The sequence below is a fragment of the Vespa velutina genome, chromosome 2, assembly GCF_912470025.1.
Source record: "Vespa velutina chromosome 2, iVesVel2.1, whole genome shotgun sequence".
In the NCBI taxonomy this organism is placed as follows: domain Eukaryota; kingdom Metazoa; phylum Arthropoda; class Insecta; order Hymenoptera; family Vespidae; genus Vespa; species Vespa velutina.
In genome coordinates this window covers 12,136,144-12,162,166 of record NC_062189.1, presented here as the reverse complement: position 1 = coordinate 12,162,166, position 26,023 = coordinate 12,136,144, and the positions used below count along the sequence as shown (strand labels likewise).

The following is a 26,023-nucleotide window of genomic DNA, read 5'->3' as shown; positions in this document are numbered from 1 at the left end:
CAATGAGAAAAGAAGAGTTTTCGTCGTAAAGGCATATCCGGTATTTTATCCAGATTAAACTTATTATTCGATCAAGTAATGCACGCGTGATAGATTTTATTTGAAATAATAAATGGTTAAACCTTATTGAAAAGGAAAAAGTTCGCTGGTATGATATGAGAGGATCTAAAAGGATGTATAAACATAAATGTGTGTGTGTGAGAGAGAGAATTATCAAGGAAATCGAAACTAATCGTCATTTTGCCAATTATAATTGTAGGAATAACGAAGCAAGCTTATCGAATCATCACCAACGTAATACGAATGGTCTTTAACACGATCATTAGTTGTATATATACATATAACTACACATACCTCCTGTGTCCTATAAAATAGGATCATCAAGGCCTCCAAGTTTACGATATTTAATTAGGAGTCAAGTTGTAACGAATCCAATCGATAAAATAAATCTTTGATGCATTAACGTTTACGCTCATAAAAATCTAGAAAAAGGAAAGACATTCACGCGAAGATAGTACGACATAGTAATAGATCTTATACAAAGTCCCCCTTCTCTCTTAGAATAAGCATGCAATGCGTGGGCGCGTTAATCAAGGGGCAAGTTTTCTGAACCCAAACCTGTTGCGGTCGCGGCTTATCTTTTACAAGCTCACGCGACGAGTTTTCGCGCGATCATGCGCTAGTCATTCTTACGTGTGCACAGCAGCACTACGGTTCATGTTCATTGGCTTTTTGCACAATGACTCAGAGATATAAAAACAAAGTCTATAGATAAACTTTGTCAATAGTATCATGTCAAAATTGAATAACCAATAGAAAAGTTTGCGTAAATATCTAGAATTTTTGATTTATAAAAACAGTTAGATGAACGATGATCGAATATTTGCAAGAAAGTTCACTACGTAGAGGGAAACGAAAAAGTCGAAGTATGTTGATTTTTGAATCAACTTTATATCGTAAAATTCAATCCTAGTGGTAATACGTCCGGTTCTCGAATAAGAGTTATATATTAAGTAACGGTAGAAATGAAATCTTCGCTCTGTAATGATGATAGCAAGGACACACGATCGTCTACCTTGCGGTACAAGCAAAACGAGTGTTTACGAGGACTTTCAAGATTTGAATTTTCGTCCGGTCTACGTAATTTAATATTTACCACGGTTGCTTTTCTTGGCGGTTAATGAACCAACCGGTTTATTCAGCCTGTTGCAATAGTAAGATGCAAAAGGGTAAAATTACGCGAAACGTATCACGTTAAATCGATATAAATATACAGATATATATGTGTGTGATTATATATATACACATATATAATCAAAAAACAATAAAATAACCAATTTTTAAATGGATTAACCAAATGTCTAAGAAATATTATATTTAAGTCTAAAGACAGTAATTTTTAGACTTTCTTTCGCATAACTCGGCCATATCTCAGAACTTTTGGTTACAGTGATGTCAGTTTTCTTATTCGATTGTTTCTCTAACTTGGCATCCTAAGTAATGAAAGTTATTAGCGAGGTAGGCCAAGAAGTAAAGCGTATAAGCGAGGAGTTCGTGTCTCGCGTTTTCATCAAAGATGTCTCTTTCTATGACGAAAGGAGCTTTGTATGTGCACGAGGTCACGTCGCGTACTAAACGAACACTGTCCGATTTCCTAGTAATATACTCTACGATCCTTTCGTCGTCTATCCGTCCGTCCGTTCGTTTAACAAATTACGTAAAATCTAGCGCGTTATGTAGTCGATGCAGGTTATGCAATAAAATGAAAAAACTAATGAATTCTCACGTATATATAAGGCGATTCGATATCACATACATACCTATTTACGGAATATTTATTTTCAAAATAAATCTAAAAGAAATTTTAAAATTATAAATATGAATTTATTAATTGTTATGAATAGTTATTTTGAACACTTAAAATAGAGTAATAATATGCCATATCAAAAACTGAACATAATTTACGTATATGTTCAAATATAGATAATTTCTACATAGGCATATCGTTTTTCAAAGAAATCGTCGTAAGTTTATCATGGAAACGTTCTTGCGTACTCGTATACCGAAAACATCGACGGAAACTCAAATAAGGCTGTGCAATTGGATTACGCAAAGCGTGCACAGCACACGCATTTGCTTCCCGGATATTCTCAAGTTATAAAAGAATGTGTCCCGTTGGGATTCTTACATGCTTTTCGAGAGACATCTGCAATTTGTAAACTTGCGAGAGATAGTTACTCGGTGCCAAATACGTAGATCGAAAATTTTCTTCCCTATGACTCGTCCCCTCCGCAACAATATACATATAATATGTGTACGAACATATATTTTTATTGCACTTGTGTCTTATAATGTTTAAAGAAAATAAAGGTAAACATTTTCTACTTGTTTCATGTATTATTCTTTAAGTCAAAATATTCTCACAGTATAAAGTGCCTTACATGATAAAATCCAGATATTTACTATAAAGAGGAATTTTGTTTTATTGACTGTCTCAAATATTAATGCAACCAAACAATGTTATCCATATCTGTCATTAAAAAAATTTATATAAAATAAATGTTTAACAATTAAGTTGCTCTTACGATACGAACGAATAATGAAATATACTAAAAAAGAACGAACGAACGACCGAGAATATAGTTTGAAAAAAGTTGTAGAAATGGTGTATTCTGCATACTAGGTATTGCAGATTGAGTTAGGTAGGCTTTTCTCTTTCTCTCTTCTTCCTCAAATAAGGTCGATCGAGGAAGAGAGAAAGAGAAAAAGAAAAAAGAAAAGAGAGAGAGAGAGAGAGAGAGAGAGAGAGAGAGAGAGAGAGAGAGGCACAGAGTATCGATAAAACGATATGAGTAAGTGTGCGGTTTGATACGTAATCGCGATGGCACGTGGATAACGTAACAACCATGTATGCCTTCTCGCGAGATTGTGTGAAAGCAGGATTATTCAATGCGACCGTGACACTCGAGCGTATACACGTGGAAAGCTACATGACACAATGCTTGAAATACAAATAAGAAAACTATGTTAATAATTTCTATATACATATCTTATTATATACATACACATATATTCTAAACCTCTTATCAAGTTTGAGGCCTTTACAAATTTTTTTTATACATTGTTTTATAAGCGAGATGCATAGGATCGTATTGATCTTCCCTCTTTTTATCACCCCCACCCCTTTCTCTTTCATTTCATTTCCCTTCACTTCACATTGGAATTTTAATTGCTCAGTTTCCTATGCACTTTATAAAAGCAATTAATTTGATAAATAAATGATGTTAGTAAGAGCTAACATTATAAGCACATTTTATTATTGCCGCGTTCTTTTAAACTCTATCTAAATGTGTTCGTAATTTTTTCATCCTGCTAATATTATCAACAAAAACTTTATGCGATAATTGTTAATCTTACGTTTACGTTTTGTATTTGAATCATATCGGGGCATAAAAAAAGTATCATGATATACTTTACATGCTCATTATGGATGTGAAATTAATCAAGCAAACGTACAGCCCGTTCTGTTTTGTTTACCGGATCTATGCTATAGATCAACGAAACGATATTATTTAGCTCGGAGGCTGATGGAAACATTTTTAATTACGAGTTTTCAATGCGAATTATATACTACAATAAATAGTTTTAAAAAAATCGTTAATTAGAAAAATAAATTTAAACAAGAAAGAAAGAGAAAACGAGTGTAAAGAGATGAGAAAATATGATACGAAATAACAGGAATAGCCAAGCGTTTACGTTCTTCTTTCGATTGGCTTGACCTTTATCTAGAAAAGTGTTAGAGACATACGGCTGATAAACGTAAAACCACACCTTGATGATTTTCCGTTAACACAAACGTACCAATCCCCCTATAACTCGTCTGACAATCTTATTGCGTGGATATAATCATTACAACCATTTGAAATTAGAGGAGAAACGCCGTAATAAAAACGTAATAGAAACACCGATTAAGGTAAGAAGAACCTTCTCCTCGAGGAAAAATAATTTTCTCGTGCTTCCTTTTACCTTTATTTTTTCAATTTCAGAACAGCACTTGAATAAACTTTTTAGAAATTTTCTCAAAGGAATCCAGTTAGATTTATGGATATTTATGGAAAACAAGAATTACTTTACGATGTGCAATACTAAAAAGATGTTTTCGATCTATCTCGTACAATAAAATTAAGTGATATTGCTATAAAGGGGGGAGGGGGGGGGGAGCATGTTATCAATTCATAAAAGTGCTCGCCTAATGTCTACATACCCGTTGAATTAAAAATTAATATATCTATTCGACAAAAATATACATTTCGTTAAATAATGTGATTAGAAGATAAAAAGGAAAAGAATTTAGTGTTCTCTATGACCTTTCCTTTTTAACGATATCATAAATATTGCACATTAATTAGTTCTTCAGAATATAAAACAACAAATTTAGAATTCGAATTACGCTTGCTGTATGTTCAACAAGCACATCATTATACAATATGATTTTCATATACCTACTGCATAATTATGTGTGCTAATGAGGAATTAATTTTAAGAACTTATGCACGCTACTTTATTACTATAATGCGTTACAGTAATAACGAGATTTTATAACAAATATTTGTTTTATTTGAAGTTTGAAGCATATCATATGATTTAATAAAAATGGACGATTAAAATAATATTTTCAATAATTAGTGAATTCGTACTGTTGAAATGAATTAATTTAAAATGAAGTTAAAAATTCCTCATATTTATATAATGAAAATACAATAGTAAGAAGCTTGTGTGCTTCGAATGTATTTCGTACATATAGCCTTTTGCACACTTGCTAAAGCTTAAATCAGGTTCCGCAGTTGTATTCGTATTTATTTACCAATATAAAATCACATATATTTGTTGCTGCCGCTAAGAGCATTTGAATATAAGCAAAGCCTGTAATGTTTCAGTCCCTGACATTCTTTTCAAAGCTATTTTAAATCATGAATGCTTACCGAATAGTCTTTCGTTTGTATTGTTTCTATTTTTACTCTAATTCGAGTTTATCCATCGCGAGATCTTAGTTATTTCCTGAGAGCCTTTTAAGAAAAGATATAAAAGCACACATATTCTATATATTTTATTATTTTAAATTGGAACACCTAAATGTCTCCATTATTCATGGTTTTATGAAAGAAGTTTTTGGGATAAAGTTACACTATTTTAAAAGGGACACCTAAAGATAAGAAGAATTTTTTCTCAAGATCATTTGTTACAAGATTTAAAGACCATCGGTATTTTTTTAAGTGGAATTCTATAAATCTTTTTGCATAAATTGATTCCTCGTGCTATTCTGAATGAAAAGAGTATAGGGTACAATATCGAAAAATAATTAGTTAACGAGCACATGCATATACATTTTTTTTTTCAAGCGCAATCTTTCTTTTGTCTTTAACATATTTTTCTAATTTCAACCAAAAAAGATATGGTTTATTACAGTTGCGTGAATCACCAAACGTTTTGTCAAAATACCTCACTAATGAATGATTTTCTGATATTGTATTTCGATACTTTTTTATTCAAAATGGCATGAGGAATCAATTTATGTAATGGCATGAGGAATCAATTACTGTAAAAAAAATTGCAGGGTTCTATTTGAAAAAATACCGATTATTTTGAAATCTTGTCAAAAAATGAGATTGAGAAAAAAGTCTTTCCATCGTCAGATAGTGTAATAGTGTTTCAAATAGTGTAACTTTTTTAGTTCTAAAGAATTCTAAATATATATTTTATTTATTTATTTTATATATATATGCTTTTTCAATATCCTTATATATATATATATATATATATATATATATATATATATATATATATATATAATATTATATATATATGTAATATTATAAATATTATTTTTAATACTTTTAAATTAACAATACTTTTTGTTAATAATTTTTTTCAAATTAAATCTGTATTTCTCCATCGTCTCTTAGTAATTATGCTAACTGTATTAAACTTCAAGTAGTAATAGTATAGTATAGTGAATCGTTGAAAACGATTATTCACGAATGTCATTATGAAGAATTTATATCATTTCGCTATTCTTTCAACAACGTATTTTTATCTTACTTTCATTCAATGCTTGTGCTCTCTCTCTCTCTCTCTCTCTCTCTCTCTCTCTCTCTCTCTCATTAATACTACAATGCACGTTACTATCCCATAATAATAATTCATAGGTCGGTAAATTTTTCGCCTGACTTCCGGCTTCCCATCATCCGGTATAAAAGACATACAGTTACTTTCTGTCCAAATACTTTAATCCGTTACATCTTTCTCTTTGATGTTATCCTATAAAATAATACTCTTTATAAAAGCTACTCTTTATAAATTATTTTATACAATGTGAAATAGGATTGAGGTTAATGATAATAGTAGTAATTAATATATATTACTTGTAGGATATATTATAAATAGTTTAGTAGACTAGACTGTGTGTGTGCGTATATAAAAGAATATAAAAAATATGATTAAAAATTTGGTAACATAAGCCGAAACAGGGAACGATATCTATTTTAATTAAACCAGATATATAAACTTTCGTAATAATAAATTTTATTTGTAGAGGATATACTAAGAAGCTTGTATTTCAATAAGATTACTTCTTTCTCGCGAATATTAAATGAAAAGTTTACTTGATTACGACAACAGTATATTCGATTACAAATTTTAAATGGCTATGAAGCATGTAAGAGACTTGTTACCTTCTTTTTTTCGATATTATTCGCAAATATAAAGTTTCTTAACAGAGAGAAAGATAGTTTTTCTAAAGTAATAATATTGGAAAGATATTATATTTAATTTTCGTAAAGAAACACGTTTCCTTAACGTAAAGGATTGAAATAAAATTTTCAATTTGTTTCTAGGGAAATTTCGAATCAAAATAATATATAAAATATTTTTTTACATAGTAATTAATAAGTAATCATCATCAAAACTAGTTTGAAGGAAAACACGTAACTGCTATCTGCAAAGATGAATATATCAGTCGAGTTCGTGTAGCTGTTTTTAATAAGCCTGCTGAACTGGACTGCCGTTATAAATGTCATTAAAGCTGTCATGGTACCGCGACAATAAACTATCTGGAACCAGGAAACGCTCGATGGTAGAAGAAGATAAGCTACTACGTTTCTACTTTGTAGATCAACTAGATGCGAGTTTAAGTCTTTTTCTTTTTATATTATAACTAACATTGAACGATTTTATTTCATTGGGATGAATCCAAGAGGAAAATCTGATACGTATTATACGACTTATTTCAGAAATAGATATTTAAAAATTTAAGGTCATTCATTTTACGTAGATACATAATCGATTAGGAAATAAATTCGATATCAGACTTATGAACAAAAAAAAGATGTCAAAACTCGTCAAAAAGTTCGACTTTCGGATGAACGTAAAAGAGGCACATGCTGAAACGACAGTGGCCTTATTTCACTTATACACGTGCAGTGTATACAAATGTTAAACGTTATAAAACAACGAAGAAAAAGAGACTATCGTTATCGAATGAAAGGTATTGTGTATGTAGCGCGAGAGACGAGTATGTGCGATCCCGTTATTCCAAGTAAAACGAATCGTATTTGACTGGTAAAAGATCATTCTTGAAAGGCTATGTTAACCATTCATCCGTCAGATAAGAATCAAAATAATATAAAGTTTCTCGAACGAATACGCATTAAGCTCGGTGAATAAGCGACAATGAGAGAAGTTAAATGCTTTAGTTACCATGTGTACACGTGATTGGATTCCATATGTACCATGATTGTGTTCTAAAATCATGGCGGTTGATAAACAAAGTTAACTGACCGTTATCAAAGAAAGAAAAAGAGAAAGAGAAAGAGAAAGAGAGAGAGAGAGAGAGAGAGAGAGAGAGAGAGAGAGAACCAACTAGCTTGGCATATGCTGATAGTAAGGCCAAAAATAAAATGGATGTGTTTAGGTAGAAGTGACCGTCAATAAAACTTTACAAAAATCGACAATTTTATTAATCTTTATTGTTTTTTATTAATCATTCTTACCTTTTTTCTTTCCCTTTGTTTCTACTTCTTTATGAAACATAAACGATCTATCCATGATATTATGAGATAGAAATATAGTGAGACAAATAGATAGATAGATAAATAGAGAGAGAGAGAGAGAGAGAGAGAGAGAGAGAGAGAGAGAGAGAGAGAGAGAGAGAGAGAGAGAGAGAGAGAAAGAGGGAGAAAAGCCGTCACAGGTTTACGAACGATCGTTATGCAAGTTGTTGATCATTCTATCGAACATATCGTTCTGGAAAATCGAAGAATTGTTCCTTGTCTTAGTCAAATGTATTTTCATCTTTCAAACTCGCATCTTCTTAATTTAAATAACAATTACCTTGATCGACTGTTTATACTATATATATATTTGAATGTTAGTTAATTTTAAAGATAATTTATTTTAAGATTTTTTTTACAAGACTAGGTATATGATTATGAATAAAATATTGAAATGATGAAGAATTTGTTGTTTCTGTAGATTTTACACTGTAGTATATCATTATTGGTACATGAATATTAAACAAAAATAAAACATTTTCTAACGATAAATTTGATTTCTTTGTTTAATCAATGCTTCGACGATGATTTTTCGATAGTGAAAATAACAGGACGTATTCTGATGTACCAATACATATGTCATTCGAATATCACTATATACGTTGCAATAGTATTATCGTCGATTGCTTTTAAGTCGAGATTAACGCATATAATACATAACGATTTAAAAGACTTGGAACGGCACCGATAATGTAACGATAAATTTAAACTAATCTTTTCTTCAATATTACTATACTGCCTAGTAATATTGAAAAAGGCATGAATTATATTATTTTTAAAAAGTTTTTAAATAAAAAATAAGAAAATTATCAATTAAATTTTAACTTTTCATAACATAATTCGTATAATGGATTATCTTTAAGTACTGGGCAATATTATTTATCCAGTAAATCGAAGATTATGTTACCTAGTGAAATAATAAAAAAGAAAAGAAGAGAAAGTAAAAAGAAAATAAATAAATAAAATAAAATAAAATAAATGAAAATACAAGATAATTCTATTAAATACACAGTCATAATCTTGAAATAAAATCATGCACATAATATCACAATAATCTTTATCTATACTTTTTAACCGATTGTACCGACAATGCATCTTCCATTTAAGTAGTTTAAACTGCAAACTTCATTCAATAGTAAATCAACGTATGTCGTATGTCGTAGATATTAAATGATAGAAGCTCGTTTAAAACGATTATACGAGTCCTCCGAATCATTCTTCGATGAGCTCAGCTAAATTGTTTATCGAAAAACGATTTATAGCGATCTAGTATCGTTAACATTACGAAGAAAATTTCTACGTGCTCACAAGGGGATCCCTGTGTTTTTCAACGATTAACATTCTATCAGGCCAGAACAAATTAGTCTGCGTTTCTGTTGAATGTGTTATGTCTAAAAATATTTCACTTTCTACGCTATAGAATCAAGACTCGCTGTAATCTATGGAAGACACACGAACACGTTGAATCACGCTATAAATTTTCTTCCTATTTTCGAAACGGCCTTTCAACGGATAGTTTGGAGAACTTGGTGAGAAATAAACCTGATATAGAACGAAATAATATTCTCTCTCCCTCTCCCCACTCCTATCCCCCTCTTCTCCCTCCTATCCCTCTCTCTTTAAGCGAAGAATTTTAGAATCACATATTCATAATTTTTCACTTTTATACCTGTTTTTTCCTGTTCACTTTATCCCATTCTCTGATAAACTTACAGTCAAAATGAAACAGAACAGAAAGAGCAATTACTGATCATGTGCATGTGTAAGTAATGCACGCTAGGAGCATTCAAAGTCAAATTAAAAGAAGGAATGAACGTCAAGACTCAAAGGTAAAACGTTGAGATGAAACGGTAAGTAAATTCAAAGTGCATGAACCCGATGAGGAACGGTAAAGGAAAGGAAAGGAAAGGAAAGGTAAGGCTTCCCTCTTAAGAAAGTACCTGTAGCCATAAGCGCGCGGCAGAGGAAGGAGGTGGGGAAGGAGGAATGGAGAGAGAGAGAGAAAGAGAGAGAGAGAGAGAGAGAGAGAGAGAGAGAGAGAGAGAGAGAGAGAGAGAGAGAGAGAGAGAGAGGAAGCCAATGGAAACGTTTCAACATGTCTTCGCTCTTACGAGCCGGTGAATCTTTGTTAGAAAGTGAACAGGATGGAGTATAACATATATACGTATGGAACACGATTCGATGAATACCTGTTACACCCTAGTAATTGCGAAATAATTTTTACGAGTATGATAAATATGCAACGTGTTATATCAATTATTATATGTACACGTACAATCTTAATTTCGATTAATTATAACATCTGACCATGACACGCGAATATAATTCCATTGAAAATAAAAATAAAAATAAAAAGAAAAAAAAAGCAAGGAAAAGAAAAAGAAAAAAGAAATAAAAATATCCCACATGTACAGGCATAACCCACGTGTGTCAAGGAGTAAATATTCCTATAATTTTATAATGAAAAATAAAAAAAAAATAAATAAAAAGTGAAATGCAGGGATATAACAATACCCGGAAGAACGATCTTTTTATAACAGTATTTGTATTTTTAGATATCAGACATCGATACCAAGATTAAAGAATAGAACTTAATAAAAATGCAATTTCTTAATCATGGGCAGCATTCGTAATAAATCAAAGATAACAAAATTAATGGTTTTCCATTGAATTTGAAAAAAAATTATTAAAAGGTAACTTGTCATTTTGATATTGTTCTTGAATATCAAAAGCGATTGCGTAAAGTTCATGAAGCAGGGAACGTTTTGCGTATAAGATAACTGACAGACAGATAAACAGACAGACCGACATACATACTACACAGCAGATATACATACACACTGGATAAACACGTGGTTGGCATGACTCAATGCTACTGACAGGTCGAAGAATGAAGACGATAAAACGTATCATGAAAATAATATATGACCAAAGGAGTCTTGGAAAGATAGTCGAGGTGATTTCCGTAATAAAAGGTCGTATCGTTCACCCGAAGATTGCATCTTTTCGTAATACTACTGCAAAGTCGTAATACGCTATCACTCTCCCCTCCCTTTGTCTATCTTTTCTCTGTTTCTCCCTCCAAAGCTCTCAATCGTAGTACGACGAGAGTAAAGATAATGTCCCGTTAATGAAACTCGTCTGTTCAGTCCCGCCTTTTTGTTGCGTAAACTATGACTATCAGTTATGTCGTATCGCACAACAAATATTCATACATGAGACATTTCTCTTATCTTTATTGACGCGTCTTGAAAACTTTTCCTATACACATCCTTCCTCTTTAAAACCTTCGAAGAGCACCGTCGATCGTTTCCATGACGAGAAAGAAACCGATCGAGTGAGCAAAAGAATCGTGCTCGAAAGAGAACATGTTAGAAAGTAGAGGGAGAGGAGAGAAGAGGAGAGAGAGAGAGAGAGAGAGAGAGAGAGAGAGAAAGAGAGAGAAAGAGAGAGAGAGAGAGAGGTAACTGGAGGAATAAAAAAGACAGAAAAATATAAAGGGAAGGGAGAGAGAGAGAGAGAGAGAGAGAGAGAGAGAGAGAGAGAGAAAAGAAAGAAAGAAAGAAAGAAAGAGAAACCTCAAAGAAAACTCGTGCACGATCTTCCAACGATCGAAACGTTCAACCGGTATATGGCATTATTGCTTTTTGGAATGCCGTCGATCGATGCTTTTTTGTTGCATATAAGCTTCTTTATAGCCATTCTATTTCCTCCGTTTTAAACGTTGATTCGAGCGAGCGTTTATGAAAATACCGCTCACCGTTCCTAGAGACGTCCAACTCCACGAGGTTCTCAAAGTTCTGTATGTCCGGCGGCAAACGACCAATTTCATTGTCACTGAGACCGAGCTTTCGAAGCCTCTGAAGACGGAAGAAGTTCTGAAAAAGATAAGGAAACATCGGTGTTAACGTATTGACATGGTAAGTCCGATAAGAAGAAAAGAAACGTATAGTATGATGACAACGCATAGCATCGTCTCCAGAAGAATTACGTCGTAAGCGTTCCATGTCTATTGTAGCGCGACGGGAGGAGACGTCATGGAGGCGGTAGGAGAAAAAGAGACGAAAGAGAAAAGAGGGGGAGAGGTGCGAAAGAGAAAGAGCGAAAGAAAGAAAGAAGCGATAAAGTTGGCATGCGGCGAGTTTATAATTACTTACCTTCGGCAGCTCGCGTATGTGATTTGCGTCGAGCAGAAGTTCCTCCAAACTCCTCGAGTATCTCAGGATATCGTCGGGGACGCTCGGCAGAGAGCAATGACGCTTGTCAACGTATTCCACCTGCCTGTTACACCCTTTAAAAATTGGAATGTAGCGGAACATCGTATCCCTTTTTTCACTGTCGATCACGTAAATGCAGCACCAAACATAATTGTCTCTTGTAACCGCGAAGATGAAGGGTGGATCGAACGCGTAAGTTTATTATTTGCACATATTTTCCAGGTACGGGTGCGTCGAAGAAACGCGGAGCGAAACAAGCGGCACAACACACACTTTCACGCCCTACTCGGCTTTAAAACGCGCTCACTGCTTGTGCTTCCAAATCTGACGTCATCATGTCCACGAATCACAAAGCGCGTCGTTTTGCTTCAAACGTTAACGTCGATTGTCGCGCCGCAGTTTGGATATTTTTCGAATTATATCAATATGGCTACTTATCCTTACTCCTTTAAGTGCTATTACGAACAAGCCATATGGATGTGTCTTATGTTCTATGTGATTTCTCACTTACAAAATTAAATTATCAGTGGCGAAAGATAACGATCTTAAGCGTATCTATGATACAAATGTATAATATCAAATGTGAACGCAGGTGTTTTTTATAGTAACTATATATATATATGTGTCAAGCTAAATCATTGTCAGCCAATAAGAAAATAGAATGGACCATTGTTCTCTTCGGATTAAATATTTGTTATTTAAAAGATAATTGTTTTATGAAGAAAATTAAAATTGGTGTCGGATGATTTCCCATGATATAATAAAAAATAGAAAGTCGTACTCTATATGAGTATTCTGAAATGATAAGTTTCATTTCTGTTCTTTCTGTAGGAAATAAAATTCATGAACTTTATTATTTTTATGATCAAGAATTAAATTTTTTTCTTAATTTGCATAACTGTAAATAACTAATCTATGTTATTACATTCGTCGGTAAGTACCTTTAAATTCATATGATAAAATAGAACGAAATATTTAATTTCTCTTTATACAAAAAATTGTCATTAATGATTACATTAAATTTTTTGTTATAGAGCAAAATAATTTATTAATAATTTATTTATTCAAAATAAACAATATGGATGTAGAAATTTTATCAAATTACTTGGATACATACCATGGACGGGATAAAATTTTAAGAACTTTGTCATATATAGCAAAATTAACTACAGTGGCTACTACATCTAAAATAACGGAAGCAAAATTGAAAACATTTAGTAGTAAAATGAGTGAATGTAGAGTGATTTTACGTTTATTAGATGACTTACCAATATTTTATTATGCAAGAAAATATGGATGGGGAAAACAGGTATATGTTATATAATGTAATAATAAAAGAGTAAGTTCATTTCTATTCATATTTAAACTTACTATCAAACTTACTACATCATTTATATGATGCTTATTATTTAGCATAAATAGCAATATTATAATGTTTTTTAGAGACATTTAAATTTAATATATGATCTAATAGGAATCTGACTGGTTTATTAGAAGTATAGAACTGATACAAATCGCCGTGGATATGATCTTTAGTCCTATAGAACATATCTGTTGGGCTGGAGAGAATCAAATTGTCTCGCTTAATTCTGCAAAATGGGATAATATTACTATATGGCTTTGGGTAGTGTCTCTCTATCTTTCTTTAACAAAGTAAGATTTTATTTAAAATTTTATATATATATATAATTTAAAAAAACGTTTGTGTTAAGACTTATAGCAAACATATTTTTGGAATGAGAGATTTTTGTTTCCCATATAATTTTATAATGTATTCTATTATTTATCACATTATATAATTTATTTGCAGGTCATTGAGAAAAATAAGTCAATTGAAATTAAACAAATTAAAAGGAAATGAAATGTGTGCAAACTCGAAGTAAGTATATTTTTTAGACAATTTTATAAATTAGACAATTTTATAAATATAGCTATTCTTTAAATATTGAAAATAATAAATATTTCAACAGTGAAACAGACAAAAGAATTAATCATGTTATTCAAGAAGAATTAATAACATCCCTATGCTTGATATTGGACATAATTTATGCAGTCAGTTATCTTCCAAGTGGAATACTTTGGGGTGGATTTTTAAAAACATGGCATATTGGGGCACTCGGTACTATATCCTCTTGCATTTCTCTTTACCGAGCATTGCATAAAAAAATAATGGAAAAAAAAAAGTTATAATTATCAGAACATTGAAATATATCACATGATTAATTGATTAATGAATAAGTAATATCATCACTATTTTGTAAATTTGTATAAAAATGTATAATAAATTGTGCTATAATGAAATTTAGATATGAAAACGTATTTTTAATAAACTAGATAATAAACTAGAATATGTTTTATCATCTTCTATGCTGAATTATATTTTTATTTATAGCATTTCAATAGCACTTGATAACAACAAAGAAACAACGGGGTTATTAAAGAACACTTTATTTAGTTCAATAAATCAGATTCAATACAGAGCACCTGTTGAACAAGGTTACAATACGAAAAGCTAAAGCGTCATAAATTACTAATATTGTCTATAGCTTCTTCATAGTCGAGATAAAGGTATCGAATTTGTTTTCATTGCAATGTTTACTGCTGTGTAAATGTTTGTGTCTGTGATACAGTTATCCTGTTGCTATATAATGTTCTAAATTATATTCATATTAACTCTTATTATTAATAAAAATAAATAATAGGAGGCACTTTTTCATGAAAATTAAAATAATTCAATAACTATAGTTCAATCCTTTAAAAGTTTGATTAAATTCTTTAAAAGTTTTAGGAAAGCTTGACATTATGCATACCAATAACAGTCTTTTTCAATTAACACTAAATCACCCTGTGTATTGCATGGTATCAATGATTTAAAAATAATTTATTTCTCTCTCATGTTGGAATAAAATCTAAGGAGATTATATTAAAAGGCACGACATATTAAAAGTTTGTAAAGGAGACATTTCAGATAAAAGAGTATCTTTAAAATTTGTGTCAACCTCTAATTCTCTAATTGTTAATGATAGCTCGATACTTTGTGCAAGTATAGACTCATTACTTTACTTTCTGTTCTAGCAAATGACTTATGGACTAAAATAATCCTAACATTAAGTCTTTTGGAAGCCTGATCAAAGCATACACATGTATATGCATCTTAAATACGTTACATTATATGTTAAAACAATTTTCACGTGAATTTTGTTTTACATAACAACCACGTTTATCACTCCTTCATCATCTTTAACATATTGTAACATAATACATAGTATTTTTATCTGTTCAAGTTTTTGGAGTATTTGTGACTTTTGTATATTACTCTATAAAAGAATTTTTTTATATAGTATATTTTATATAGTAGAATTTCTTCCTGAACAGTCTTATATTCTTTCAACATTAGTTTCTATTGCATTCATTTTTCCCATGAATATTCTACCATTAACAATGCGTTACTGTTTTAGGCGCGATTAGTTATTGGTGAAATGGACAAGTTATTAGAGATGCTTAATTTTTATTAGAATGCCATTATTACATTAGAAATTTGTAGTATGCATCAAAGGCACCAACGTAATTTCAAATTAAAAACTGTTACATTGAAATTATTTTATAGGTAATAAAAATATATCGAATAAAAACAATATAATAGTTTTTTTTTTTTTTTTTTTTTTTTTTTTTTTTTTAAATAAAGCAAACCAATTTTTTAGCAATAATATCAGATTATATATCATTAATATCGTTCGATAGAGGATAAAGGATATTGATATGAATGAAATTAGGAAGAAGGATAAGAAATATTATTTCAAGGTTTTTACTAATTAAAGAAAACAAAAAAACAACAAATTATGAAAAAGAAAGAAAGAAAAATAACAACATAAGATTATCTGCAAAAATATGACTTTTAATTAATTCAACAAAATTATATCAAAACATGAGAAACGCGGGTAAAGGATATACGGCGATATTTCATCGAAAGAAAATATATGTAACGCAATATAGTAACAAAAAATAAAAACAAAATCAATTCACTATAATGCGTACCAGAATCGTAGACCGTGTACTTCTCCATTTCGTCAACAGTTAAACAGTCCCAGCGGATAAAGACTTATAAAAAGCTTACCGCTTCCCAACTAACAATATAAATTATTAACTACAGTGGGCACGAATCGGTATTCTTTTTCTACACTATATAATATAAAGTAAAACTAACGGTGGGTATTATTGCTAGGCAACTGTTCGAATTGGAAGAACGGCCTGCGTACTGGATGATAATACTTTCTTGAAAATCGATTCACCAATATACTATATATCAAGTAGACCATACAAAAAAAGTAACAAATACAATTGTTAATTCGCCCGATCAAAAAAGGACTAAATGTATAGTCTCGTTAAAGTAATAATTAACAATTAAGCGTAAATCTTCTGCCAAGAAGTAGTTATTATCATGACGACAGGAGTATCGCGAAGAAATTCTAAGCTTCAACTAAGCTTATCCATAATCACTATACATTTTAACGACTTTCACTTTGTCGTGTAAAAAAAAACAATATTAACACCATAAAGCCATCATTCAGTTTATATGAAAATTTAACGAAAAGGCAAATACCTTACGTATAATCTCAGTGCATTCTGGTGAATTATTGACACGATTACTTTTCTCGTAGTAAAATAATTAACAAGAGCACCAGACCCTAAGTAAACATATTAAATAAAAGTAATGCTTGTCCCGAATGTAGCGGGAAACCACATTCACAAATGATAACAACTGAATCGTTGTAATTTTGCGGACAAGCTGGAATTTCCGATATATCGTCCTTTTTATCATCGGTCCAGCTGCCCACAGCTTTTTATAATAAAAACTAACATTATACCTTGTCAATAAGTCAACCAGTGCAACGTCCATATCAAAACAAATAGTCAAAAGAGAACTGAACGTGGCTGCACGGGGAATACACTTTCATAATTCCTTCAAATACCAAAATTGGAAGTGCGGGAACTAGAATTAATACCCATATTAGGTGATAATTCGATCACCTGACTTTTCTTAGAATTACGCGTTAAAGGCTTATGGTATCGCATTGATTCCATAGAGTGTTGCCATAGCCAGCATCTACGGCAAAAATACCTGAAACATATCTGAAACCAGCATAAAATTACGTTACGAATGTTTTTTATTCAATCGATAAAAATGTAATAAAAATTTTGAAATTACTTCTTCCCGACAAAAATAAGTTCCTTGTTGGACGAAACACCCAGAACACATAGAATCTTCAAGATAAGGATCAACTTGTACCTAACATATAAGAATATAATATTGTAATTATTAATTATAGTTTCTTTTATTTACTATTATATTCTTTATTATTATATACCTTTTTTGTAAATTTAGCAGTTTTTATTTCAATAAAAGCAGCTGATACTGCTTTTTTGTACGAACTCTTCGTACTAAATGTAACGCGACCTGATCCTATTGGATACTTGTATTTATCAGTGTCAATACCTGAAGGTAAAACAATTATCATTATTATATAATTATATACAATATTTTAATAATCGCTTGTTGAGTTTTACAACAATTTAAAAGTACCTGTATAAATAACGCCATGAAACAGATCATTCATAATTTTCGCTAAACCTTCAGCAGTTAGCATGCCATGCAACGCACCAACAAAAACTGTTTTGTGCGGGTCAAGCTTTTGTGATGGTAATTTAACGTAATTACTGTCGTTAAGACTCCACGGAATGACTTGAACCTATATTTAAACGAAATATATTAATTTACATTTATATAAATAAAAATGTTATAGAAAATTATTCTTACGTAACATACTTCTTTTCCTTTCATACGTTTTGAAGAAATTCTATAATACCAACTTCCGCCGTTGGTAACATCATACGTACAACAGGCCAACAAAGATCGCACCTAATATTCATATTTGTAATTAATTTTTATCATTATATATAAATGTAAAGCACTTTATAATATATAAATTATATATATATATATATATATATATATATATATATATGTATATATGTATATATTATACCTGCTTTTCAGTATCAAAAATAATATATGCGTAGCCTTTCGGCTGTGTAGTAGATTGTTCTTTTTTTGGCCATTCGACGCGAATCAGACCAAATTGTTTGAATGTTGCTATCAAAAGAGATTCCGTAATATCCCATGGAAGGCCACCAAGAAATACTTTTGAAGAATATCCTGTTGGTTTTTGAGTACGTTGAGGCAATACACCGCTCCAAGTACAAGTTGGATCACAGAGCGCTAGAAAATCATACGATAGCTTGAAATATATATATATAATAAGTATATTATATAGACTATTCATTTACTGTACCAGCTGCATTTCGATGGAACTTTGCCGCTCGATCCAAAGATATTTGTGCATCAGGGATATTAAAATGAGGAGAATTTAACATCATATGCGGATTCCCTGTTGAGCAACAACCCTTTTCATGATTTAAAAGTGAATTCAATAAGGTACTAGATGGTGGTGAACCACAATGGTGAGTCCGATTTTGACCATGTGTTTGATGATGATGCAACGATGATAAATTCTGATGAGACGGTGATAAATATTTTTTTATCGCCATACGTTGCAAGGCCGCTGTCCTATTGTTTCCATACAGATCTGTTTCCGGTGACATTAATGATCTTAATGATTGAGGATAGCATCTATGAGACGACGTATTTAATGACAGACAGTTCTGTAAAAAAGATATATTATTGTATTTTTTCAAATTTTTATAAAGCCATAATACGTAAGAATCATTTCATTCATTGACGATTACCATTATGTTAGACAAGGAACCATCCATACTATTACAACCACTCGTCTCCGAATCTGCTGGTGAATTAGATCGTGATACATTGCATCCTGCTGTGTGAGGATATTCTAAAGTAGGACTACCGCAACTACTGGAATCGAATATATGTACGATCGAACGTTACTAATATACTTTTGTTTAGATTATTTTTTGATTACGATTATTTGTCTTTTCAACACCTGCATTACCTGTATGGTGGTGAGCCTCGAATAGCTCTGCCATATGGTGAATGAACAGGTGACGAAGGAGAACCTACATGTTGAAGCGACGAACGACTTGCTGCCGATGATCCTGAATACAAGCTGTTAGCAGTTTGTGGAAACGTGTATGGATTGGAGTATAGACTTCCAGGGGTACTTGGACTTCCAGAAGTAGTAATCGAATTTGGTGAACCAGGGACATCAACCGTAGTCGAGTTAGAATAAAATCCGTAGTTGTCATCGCACTATTGTTTTTAGATAAAATAATAACATTTTTCAATGTATCTGTTTGATATATTAATTAAATTCGATTAGATCCTATCGATCGAATAAATATTATATCTACGTAACACAATCCTTGGAGTGTATCCAAAACAGCGTAGCAAATTATCACGAGGGAATCGACTTCCTAGGAATACAGCAAGTTCACGGAAGCCATCGAGGTAGGACAAGAAAGGCCATGATAGAATCGTTTGGCTCAAGTCTACAAGTACTTGGCTCTACCGAAATCGAGGTCGCTTCGACACGTCGCTTCTACGTAATTTACTTTACTCTTCGCATTATAAACCGAGACTAATGCACGCATTTTGAAATTCCAAGGACCTCCTCTATATACATGTGTATGTATATATACATTAACTATTAACACACTAATGTATCCAAGAAGCGAAGAGAAAAAGATTTATTTCGATATTTCTACTTTTTATAAAAATTATAAAATAAAAAAGAATTAACGCAAAATTGGATATTATATATGCTTGTTTGAACGATAAAATATTAATAATGACAATAACAAATATATATATATATATATAAAAGAACTAAGTAAAAAATGAATGGCAGTTTATATCGATGATCGATGTGGTGGCTTGCCGTTTGAATTGGGAAAAATTAGTCGGTCTGGATAGAATAAGGGGTAGTTGGAGTTACTCCAATGGGGATGATCATTGTTCCGGTTATTGCATTGGCAGCAACCAGACGTCTCAAGCACAATACTGCCTATTTCACGTTTGGCGTTTTTATCGCAATCCAGCGTGTAATATTTACAGGCTGCCAAAATTGTTATAGGCTCTCTACATATACTAGCGACCCTTACCCATTATTATTACGTCTTTGAATTCTCCGATATTTCATGGAACTTCATGAATGATAAAAAATCATTGTCGGATAAATATTTATAAAAGTCGATTTTTTTCAATTAAATTTAAATATGTAATTACTTCATCAATTAATTCTATTTAATTTTAATTTTATATGTTTTCGAGGCAAAGTTATCTTATGTAAGTATCGAATATATTTTAGTGTTTAAATTTTTAAATCGTAAAAACTATTTTGTGAATACAATTAGAGCTTATCTAATTATTCATACAAGCTTTATCGTATTAATTTTTCCAGATCCACCTATTTTGCCTGTGATTCGTAGTTAAATGATTCTACGATGTGTAATCGTACTTTCAAATGAGTCTAACGATCGTAATGCTTTTATATACATACGCAGTAACCATAGATTCCGTGGAAATAAGCAATTCTTCTTGAGATATAATCAAGCCTTAATACATTTTATTTGTATTTTGCGACGTTTATGTTCACCAAATTAATTTCAAATTTATAATAACCAACCGAGCGAAGAAGCTTTATGATCAAAACAAGGTTAGTAGATTTTCTACGAATCTACTAGGAAACTTTTGCACGCGTGACGAATTTCAACGACGTTATAAAATCTTTACAATTGTACATCTAATATTGATTTACCTGATAACGTTGATGAGAGGACGTCTGATTGCGATGTTGTCCATGATGTTGATAATTACGATAATTGGGTGAATCGACTACAGATTGATTGCCCATTAATGATCCTCGAGGTAAACTCAGTCCGAATAAATCTGAAATACTCATATCCCCTGTGCGAAGAAAACCAAAAGAAACGCGTCTCAAAAATTCGAAGAGAAGACAGAATCGCAAGTTAGTGATAAAAAGAAAAGTCGGAACAATTATTCACATTTTAAAATTATAGCACACATATTGATTGCTTTTGGCAACTTAATTATTATAATATCCAAATATAAGATAGTTTATTTTAGTATAAAAAAAGAAAAAAAAAGAAAGAAAAAAAAAATACGAAGTCAATTCGTTGATTACATCGTTGTTATTTCTTTCTCCAGCTTGATATAACAACAATTTATATAAATTAAATTTGATCTGACCTAAGTTTTAATCTTAACATCTTTGAAGAAAAAAAGGAAGAAAAAAAAAATTGATCTAATCAAATATCTTCATATATGTTAGCTCACCTTCGATGTTAGGACTTTTGGTAGATTGCGAGTAAGAGGCATCATGTGAATAATTTGGATACAAGCTTGACGTCGTCGGCAAGTCTAGCAATAAATTGTTGATCGATTGTAGCTGATGCAATTGCTCGCGTTCTCGTTCGCGTTGTTGATCTCGTGGCTGGTGTTGTTGCGTCTTTTCACGATGCTGCTGCGCCTGTAGAAGTTGTTCCCGTTCTCTCTGCTGCAACTGCAATTGCTGCATTTCTTGGTCGTGTTGCGTATGCAGTTGCAGACCCTGCGTCGTCTCATTACGTTCCGAACCTTCCCACGTGTTCGTTTCATCTTCATCGTACGACAAAGACAACTGCGAAAAAAAAAATATAAAAAAAAAGGTAAATAAAAAATAACAAGAGAAAATTTTTCGTTCGAACAAAAACGATCGTTGGTATACGGATTCATTCGTGAAAATACGTATATACATGTGTACGTAGTATATACATATGTACTCGATTGGGGGGGGGGGGAACAAAACATCGTCACACTATTGTATTTTTTTTTATTCGTATAGATAAAAATATTGAATAACATCCACTCCTATAAAAAGACCCGCGAAAAAAACAAGTATTTTGGATACAGTAGGAAAGCTTACGTACCCAAGAATTTTTCGACCTCATCCCTGTGAACGACAACAACCGAATGTGCTCCACAAGCTTTCGATAGACAACAACGAAAACAGGACGTCAAGGACGTTACTTCCAACTAGCGTTCGTGGAATTCGGAAAAAAAATTCTCTCGAGTCGGGAGATAGCGAGCGAATCTATTCAACGTCTTAAGAGACAAAATCTAAACTTCTTGGAATTCTGCCCTTTCAAGTTCAAAGTTATGAGACGGTTTAACAGAAAACTTCTGCGAAATTTTGTTTTCTCAATAATTATCGTTGTTAACGCGCTAGATTCTACTTTTATATATATATATATATATATATATATATATATATATATATATATATATATATATATAAACATACATACATACATACATACTAATGCGTAGTTTCTAATATCAATTCCTTGTACGATACAATAGTGTAGTAAAAAAACAACTTTATCCATGAAGTACGCATAAACAAAGACGAATACAATGTTATTTCTTCTAAAGGAATAGAAATATTCGATTTTAACATACTGACATCAAAGAAAATTAAATTGTACTGGGAATTATTTTTTTTTGCATATTATACTTATACAGAAATCAAACACCTGTCATAAGCAGCGCATAATTCGCTGATTCGTCGAAATATACATATGCATCTCCCGACAACATCTCGTACTTGATAATCAAACGAACGATCGTAAAAGTATCTAAATAATAAGGTTCGTAAAAGTAAACAGTTACTTTAAGTCGTAATATTTTGATATGGTAAGAACTAAGGAAGCTATGTGAGACAAAGTACTCAAAACAATGTTTATAAATGTAAAGTTTAGGTAAAGAAAGAATAGAAGTCCTTTACAAAGTAGGCACAAGTCAAAGAGAGAAAACTTTGGGTTTCTTTGTTTTTTCATTTTTTTTCTTATTTCGATCTTATATAAAAGCTAGTATTTAGATACGTTGAACTCGTTAATAGATTCAACGAAAAGAATATCATTTGATTTTCTACAATTATCAATTAAATTAAAAATTAAGGATTACCATAATATAATTACGTCGACTTAAAGGTGATTTTATATTAGCACGAAATTAATATCATTTCAATAGCATATACGTGATTCGTTCGTTTTTTCGACGCTATGATTGGTCAACGAGTAATGCTTTTTTATAATTGGTCAAAAAAATCAAAGTAGCTGTACGAGATATCAGTAAGGGAATAATGCAAAAAAAAAACGAATGAAATATGAATCTTTTTTATCGTAAAAAAATATAAAATTAATATAAACGAACATACATACTTAGCGATTGGTCGATTAAAGTACACACTTATGTAAGATCGAATTATCGATAGAAAGATTTGTATAGATAAATAAAATTTTCGAATAAATCTTATTAAATCATTATTTTCTTCGTTAAGTCTAAAATGTGCTAATTAAATAATGTCGATTACCCTAAAATCGTAGATTTATTGACGAATAGAAAAAAGATAGATAGATAAAAGAAAAGAAGGTCGCAATTGCGTGGAGATAGTGACGTAACGAAGGAGGAAGTAAAATACGGGTCATATCGGTTATTCTAGGATTACAGAAAAGAAAAGATTTCTATTTGTTCTCTTTTCGCTCTTACGTTTATAATATGCTAAGTCGTTCGTATTCTTATTGTTAGCAAATATAATAAAAGCATGAATAAAATTTAAAATTTAATCGATGAGGTCGCGACGGCGTAGATCGAGTAGAGTTCTCCTTAATAGATATGATAGACTTTTTGTCGAAAATATAACGTAAGAATGTCTTCTAACGTAAGAAGAAAATAGATGAAACAAAAGGAGAAAAGAAAGAGAAAGAGAGGAAGAAAAGTCAGAGGGCGCAACGATGGAGACGACGTGACGCGATAAAGGTGAGATTCGTCCATCAATCCGCGGGCCACGCAACGTGTTTTGCACGTGGTCATTTCAGAAGAGAAAAAAAGAAATATATGTATATGTATATATTTATATATATACACATACACATTCGTATGAACGATTCACTACGTTTGTTTATTATTTTTGGGGACATATCTTTTATGTTTTAATGTTTGTTTCAAATCGACTGACAATCGTTCATATCATTAAAAAGAAGACGACAAATATTAAGCGTAATTATTCCTGTAAGACATACGTAATAAAAAAAAATGAAATGCCATTTCGTACAATTCTTGAAAACAAATGTAACATTTCGATAGGAAGGATATTGTATGTACTTACTGGTTGCACCAACGTAGGCATGTCCAGATCGTCCGTTTCTCACACTCTTCTTCGTTCTCCAAAGGACTACGTGTACGTCGATTAGATTGGTGAACTATCGATAAGGTCGGCGTTTGGGGAAGCCTACCTCTTCGTTTTCGGTCAAATCACACCGTCTATCGAAACGCGAGTTATCGTATGAGCTTTTTTAATTTCATTGAAAAAAACAGAAAAGAAAACAAAAAAGAAATACGAAAAAAGAGAGAGGGATGGAGAGAGAGAGAGAGAGAGAGAGAGAGAGAGAGAGAGAGAGAGAGAGAGAACGATATACAGCTGTAGAAAAAAAAGAGAGAGAGAGAGAGAGAGAGAGAGAGAGAGAGAGAGAAAAGAAAAGAGAAAACCAAAGATATAGAAGTCGATTATGTCGACCGTAAGATTTTCCCAAAGGGGTTGTAGTCAAAGGAAAGAGAGAGAGAAAAAGATAAAAAAAAAGAGGAAATAGACCTTGTATATGTTTTCAACGTGCGTTTTTTTCTTCCATTTGTAATATTTGATCTTCTTTTGTGAAGAGGATCTATATCCTTCGGTTTTTTTCAGTTGTCACACGAATACAACGGACTGAGACACTGGAATACGAAGAGAGAAATTAATAGCGACGTAACGATATCGAAGGCGGAACACTAGTTCCTCTTCACGTTACGCCGCTTCGCGAACTGAATTGCGGATATCCCCCTTCTACCTCACCCCACCCTTTCCCCACCATCTCCACCGCCCGAATCATCCCCATCACTGACTTACTCCTCCTCTCAGCAAATCGGAAAACCCTCTGAATTTCATCGACGCAAATCGTAACGTACCCCTATCCATGTGGTGGGTGTAGATTTGAATCTAAGAAATCAGCACTTCAGATCGGTATTGACCATTCGGTCGTTACATTTTCATCTTCGTTGAATCTTCTTCGACTAACAATCGATACCTTTACCGTATACTTTCACAACCTATTCACGATTCTTACGAAATTATATTAAATGCAAGATTTTTTTATTAATTACGTAAATATGTTAATATGATTTGCATTTTGATTGATATGCATATGTAACCTAACCAGCTAATTAATTTCATTTATGAAAATATTATATATATTATAAATGAATAATTATGAAAAATAATAAATAATTAGAATAATTTTTAAGTAATTTCTATAAATAAATGAAAAGTGAACGTGTACAATTTACAATTGTTAAAGAAAATAAGAAACTGGTTATTAGATGATTATATCTATCTATATTTTTTTATTTTTTTTATTGAAATTTCTCTTTTCCAGTTGTTTTAAGAGATATCTTTTGGTTTAAGAGATATCTTTTTGTTTGTAATATTGTTGTTGAAAGAAAGACTATGTACACAAATCTTACATTTTTTAGATTTATCTTGCTTATATTTTAGATTTATATTGTTCTAAACATTTTTACAGTTAAGAACTTTAATATGTTCTATTGTTAAAAAATCATAAATGTTA

The 26,023-nt window shown here is 31.6% G+C and overlaps 3 protein-coding genes across 21 annotated transcripts in view; 1 reads left to right on the top strand and 2 right to left on the bottom strand.

The window, feature by feature from the left end:
• The window catches only part of LOC124947212 (protein lap4), a 35,896-nt gene extending 23,240 nt beyond the window's left edge, over nucleotides 1-12,656 (bottom strand). For 9 of the 15 annotated variants that reach the window (XR_007100338.1, XM_047489036.1, XM_047489040.1 and 6 more), the window contains exons 1-2: nucleotides 12,266-12,655; nucleotides 11,869-11,986 (exon numbers count right to left, since the gene is read on the bottom strand). Coding sequence is in view for 12 of the 15 variants with exons in the window: in XM_047489036.1 (XP_047344992.1) it covers nucleotides 11,869-11,986; nucleotides 12,266-12,427 (280 nt within the window). In the remaining 3 variants the exon portion in view is untranslated. Of the gene's footprint in view, nucleotides 1-8,048; nucleotides 8,119-11,686; nucleotides 11,827-11,868; nucleotides 11,987-12,265 lie in introns of those variants that run through there. The other 6 variants (XM_047489045.1, XM_047489049.1, XM_047489039.1 and 3 more) reach the window with 4 other exon arrangements.
• LOC124947217 (peroxisomal membrane protein 11C) lies at nucleotides 11,271-14,673 on the top strand. 2 transcript variants are annotated; one of them, XM_047489060.1, is made up of 7 exons: nucleotides 11,271-12,028; nucleotides 12,127-12,454; nucleotides 12,548-13,258; nucleotides 13,360-13,634; nucleotides 13,800-13,978; nucleotides 14,136-14,204; nucleotides 14,296-14,673. In XM_047489060.1, the coding sequence occupies exons 4-7, from the start codon at nucleotides 13,404-13,406 to the stop codon at nucleotides 14,513-14,515; spliced, it is 699 nt and encodes a 232-aa protein (XP_047345016.1). In that variant the 5' UTR covers nucleotides 11,271-12,028; nucleotides 12,127-12,454; nucleotides 12,548-13,258; nucleotides 13,360-13,403; the 3' UTR covers nucleotides 14,516-14,673. The 2 variants fall into 2 exon arrangements, with proteins under 2 accessions (XP_047345016.1, XP_047345017.1); XM_047489061.1 differs by having other exon boundaries at nucleotides 11,271-12,454.
• A 1,525-nt stretch (nucleotides 14,674-16,198) lies between these two features.
• LOC124947216 (cytoplasmic polyadenylation element-binding protein 1) lies at nucleotides 16,199-25,234 on the bottom strand. 4 transcript variants are annotated; one of them, XM_047489056.1, is made up of 13 exons: nucleotides 25,012-25,234; nucleotides 24,529-24,683; nucleotides 21,657-21,999; nucleotides 21,118-21,266; nucleotides 19,354-19,610; nucleotides 19,130-19,256; nucleotides 18,676-19,045; nucleotides 18,370-18,602; nucleotides 18,141-18,242; nucleotides 17,907-18,072; nucleotides 17,692-17,819; nucleotides 17,532-17,612; nucleotides 16,199-17,455 (listed from the first exon to the last, which is right to left on the bottom strand). In XM_047489056.1, exons 2-13 carry the CDS (start codon nucleotides 24,547-24,549, stop codon nucleotides 17,288-17,290), a joined length of 2,145 nt encoding a protein of 714 aa, XP_047345012.1. In that variant the 5' UTR covers nucleotides 24,550-24,683; nucleotides 25,012-25,234; the 3' UTR covers nucleotides 16,199-17,287. The 4 variants fall into 4 exon arrangements, with proteins under 4 accessions (XP_047345012.1, XP_047345015.1, XP_047345014.1 ...); XM_047489059.1 differs by having other exon boundaries at nucleotides 18,150-18,242; XM_047489058.1 differs by having other exon boundaries at nucleotides 19,130-19,253.
• Nucleotides 25,235-26,023: the final 789 nt, after the last annotated feature.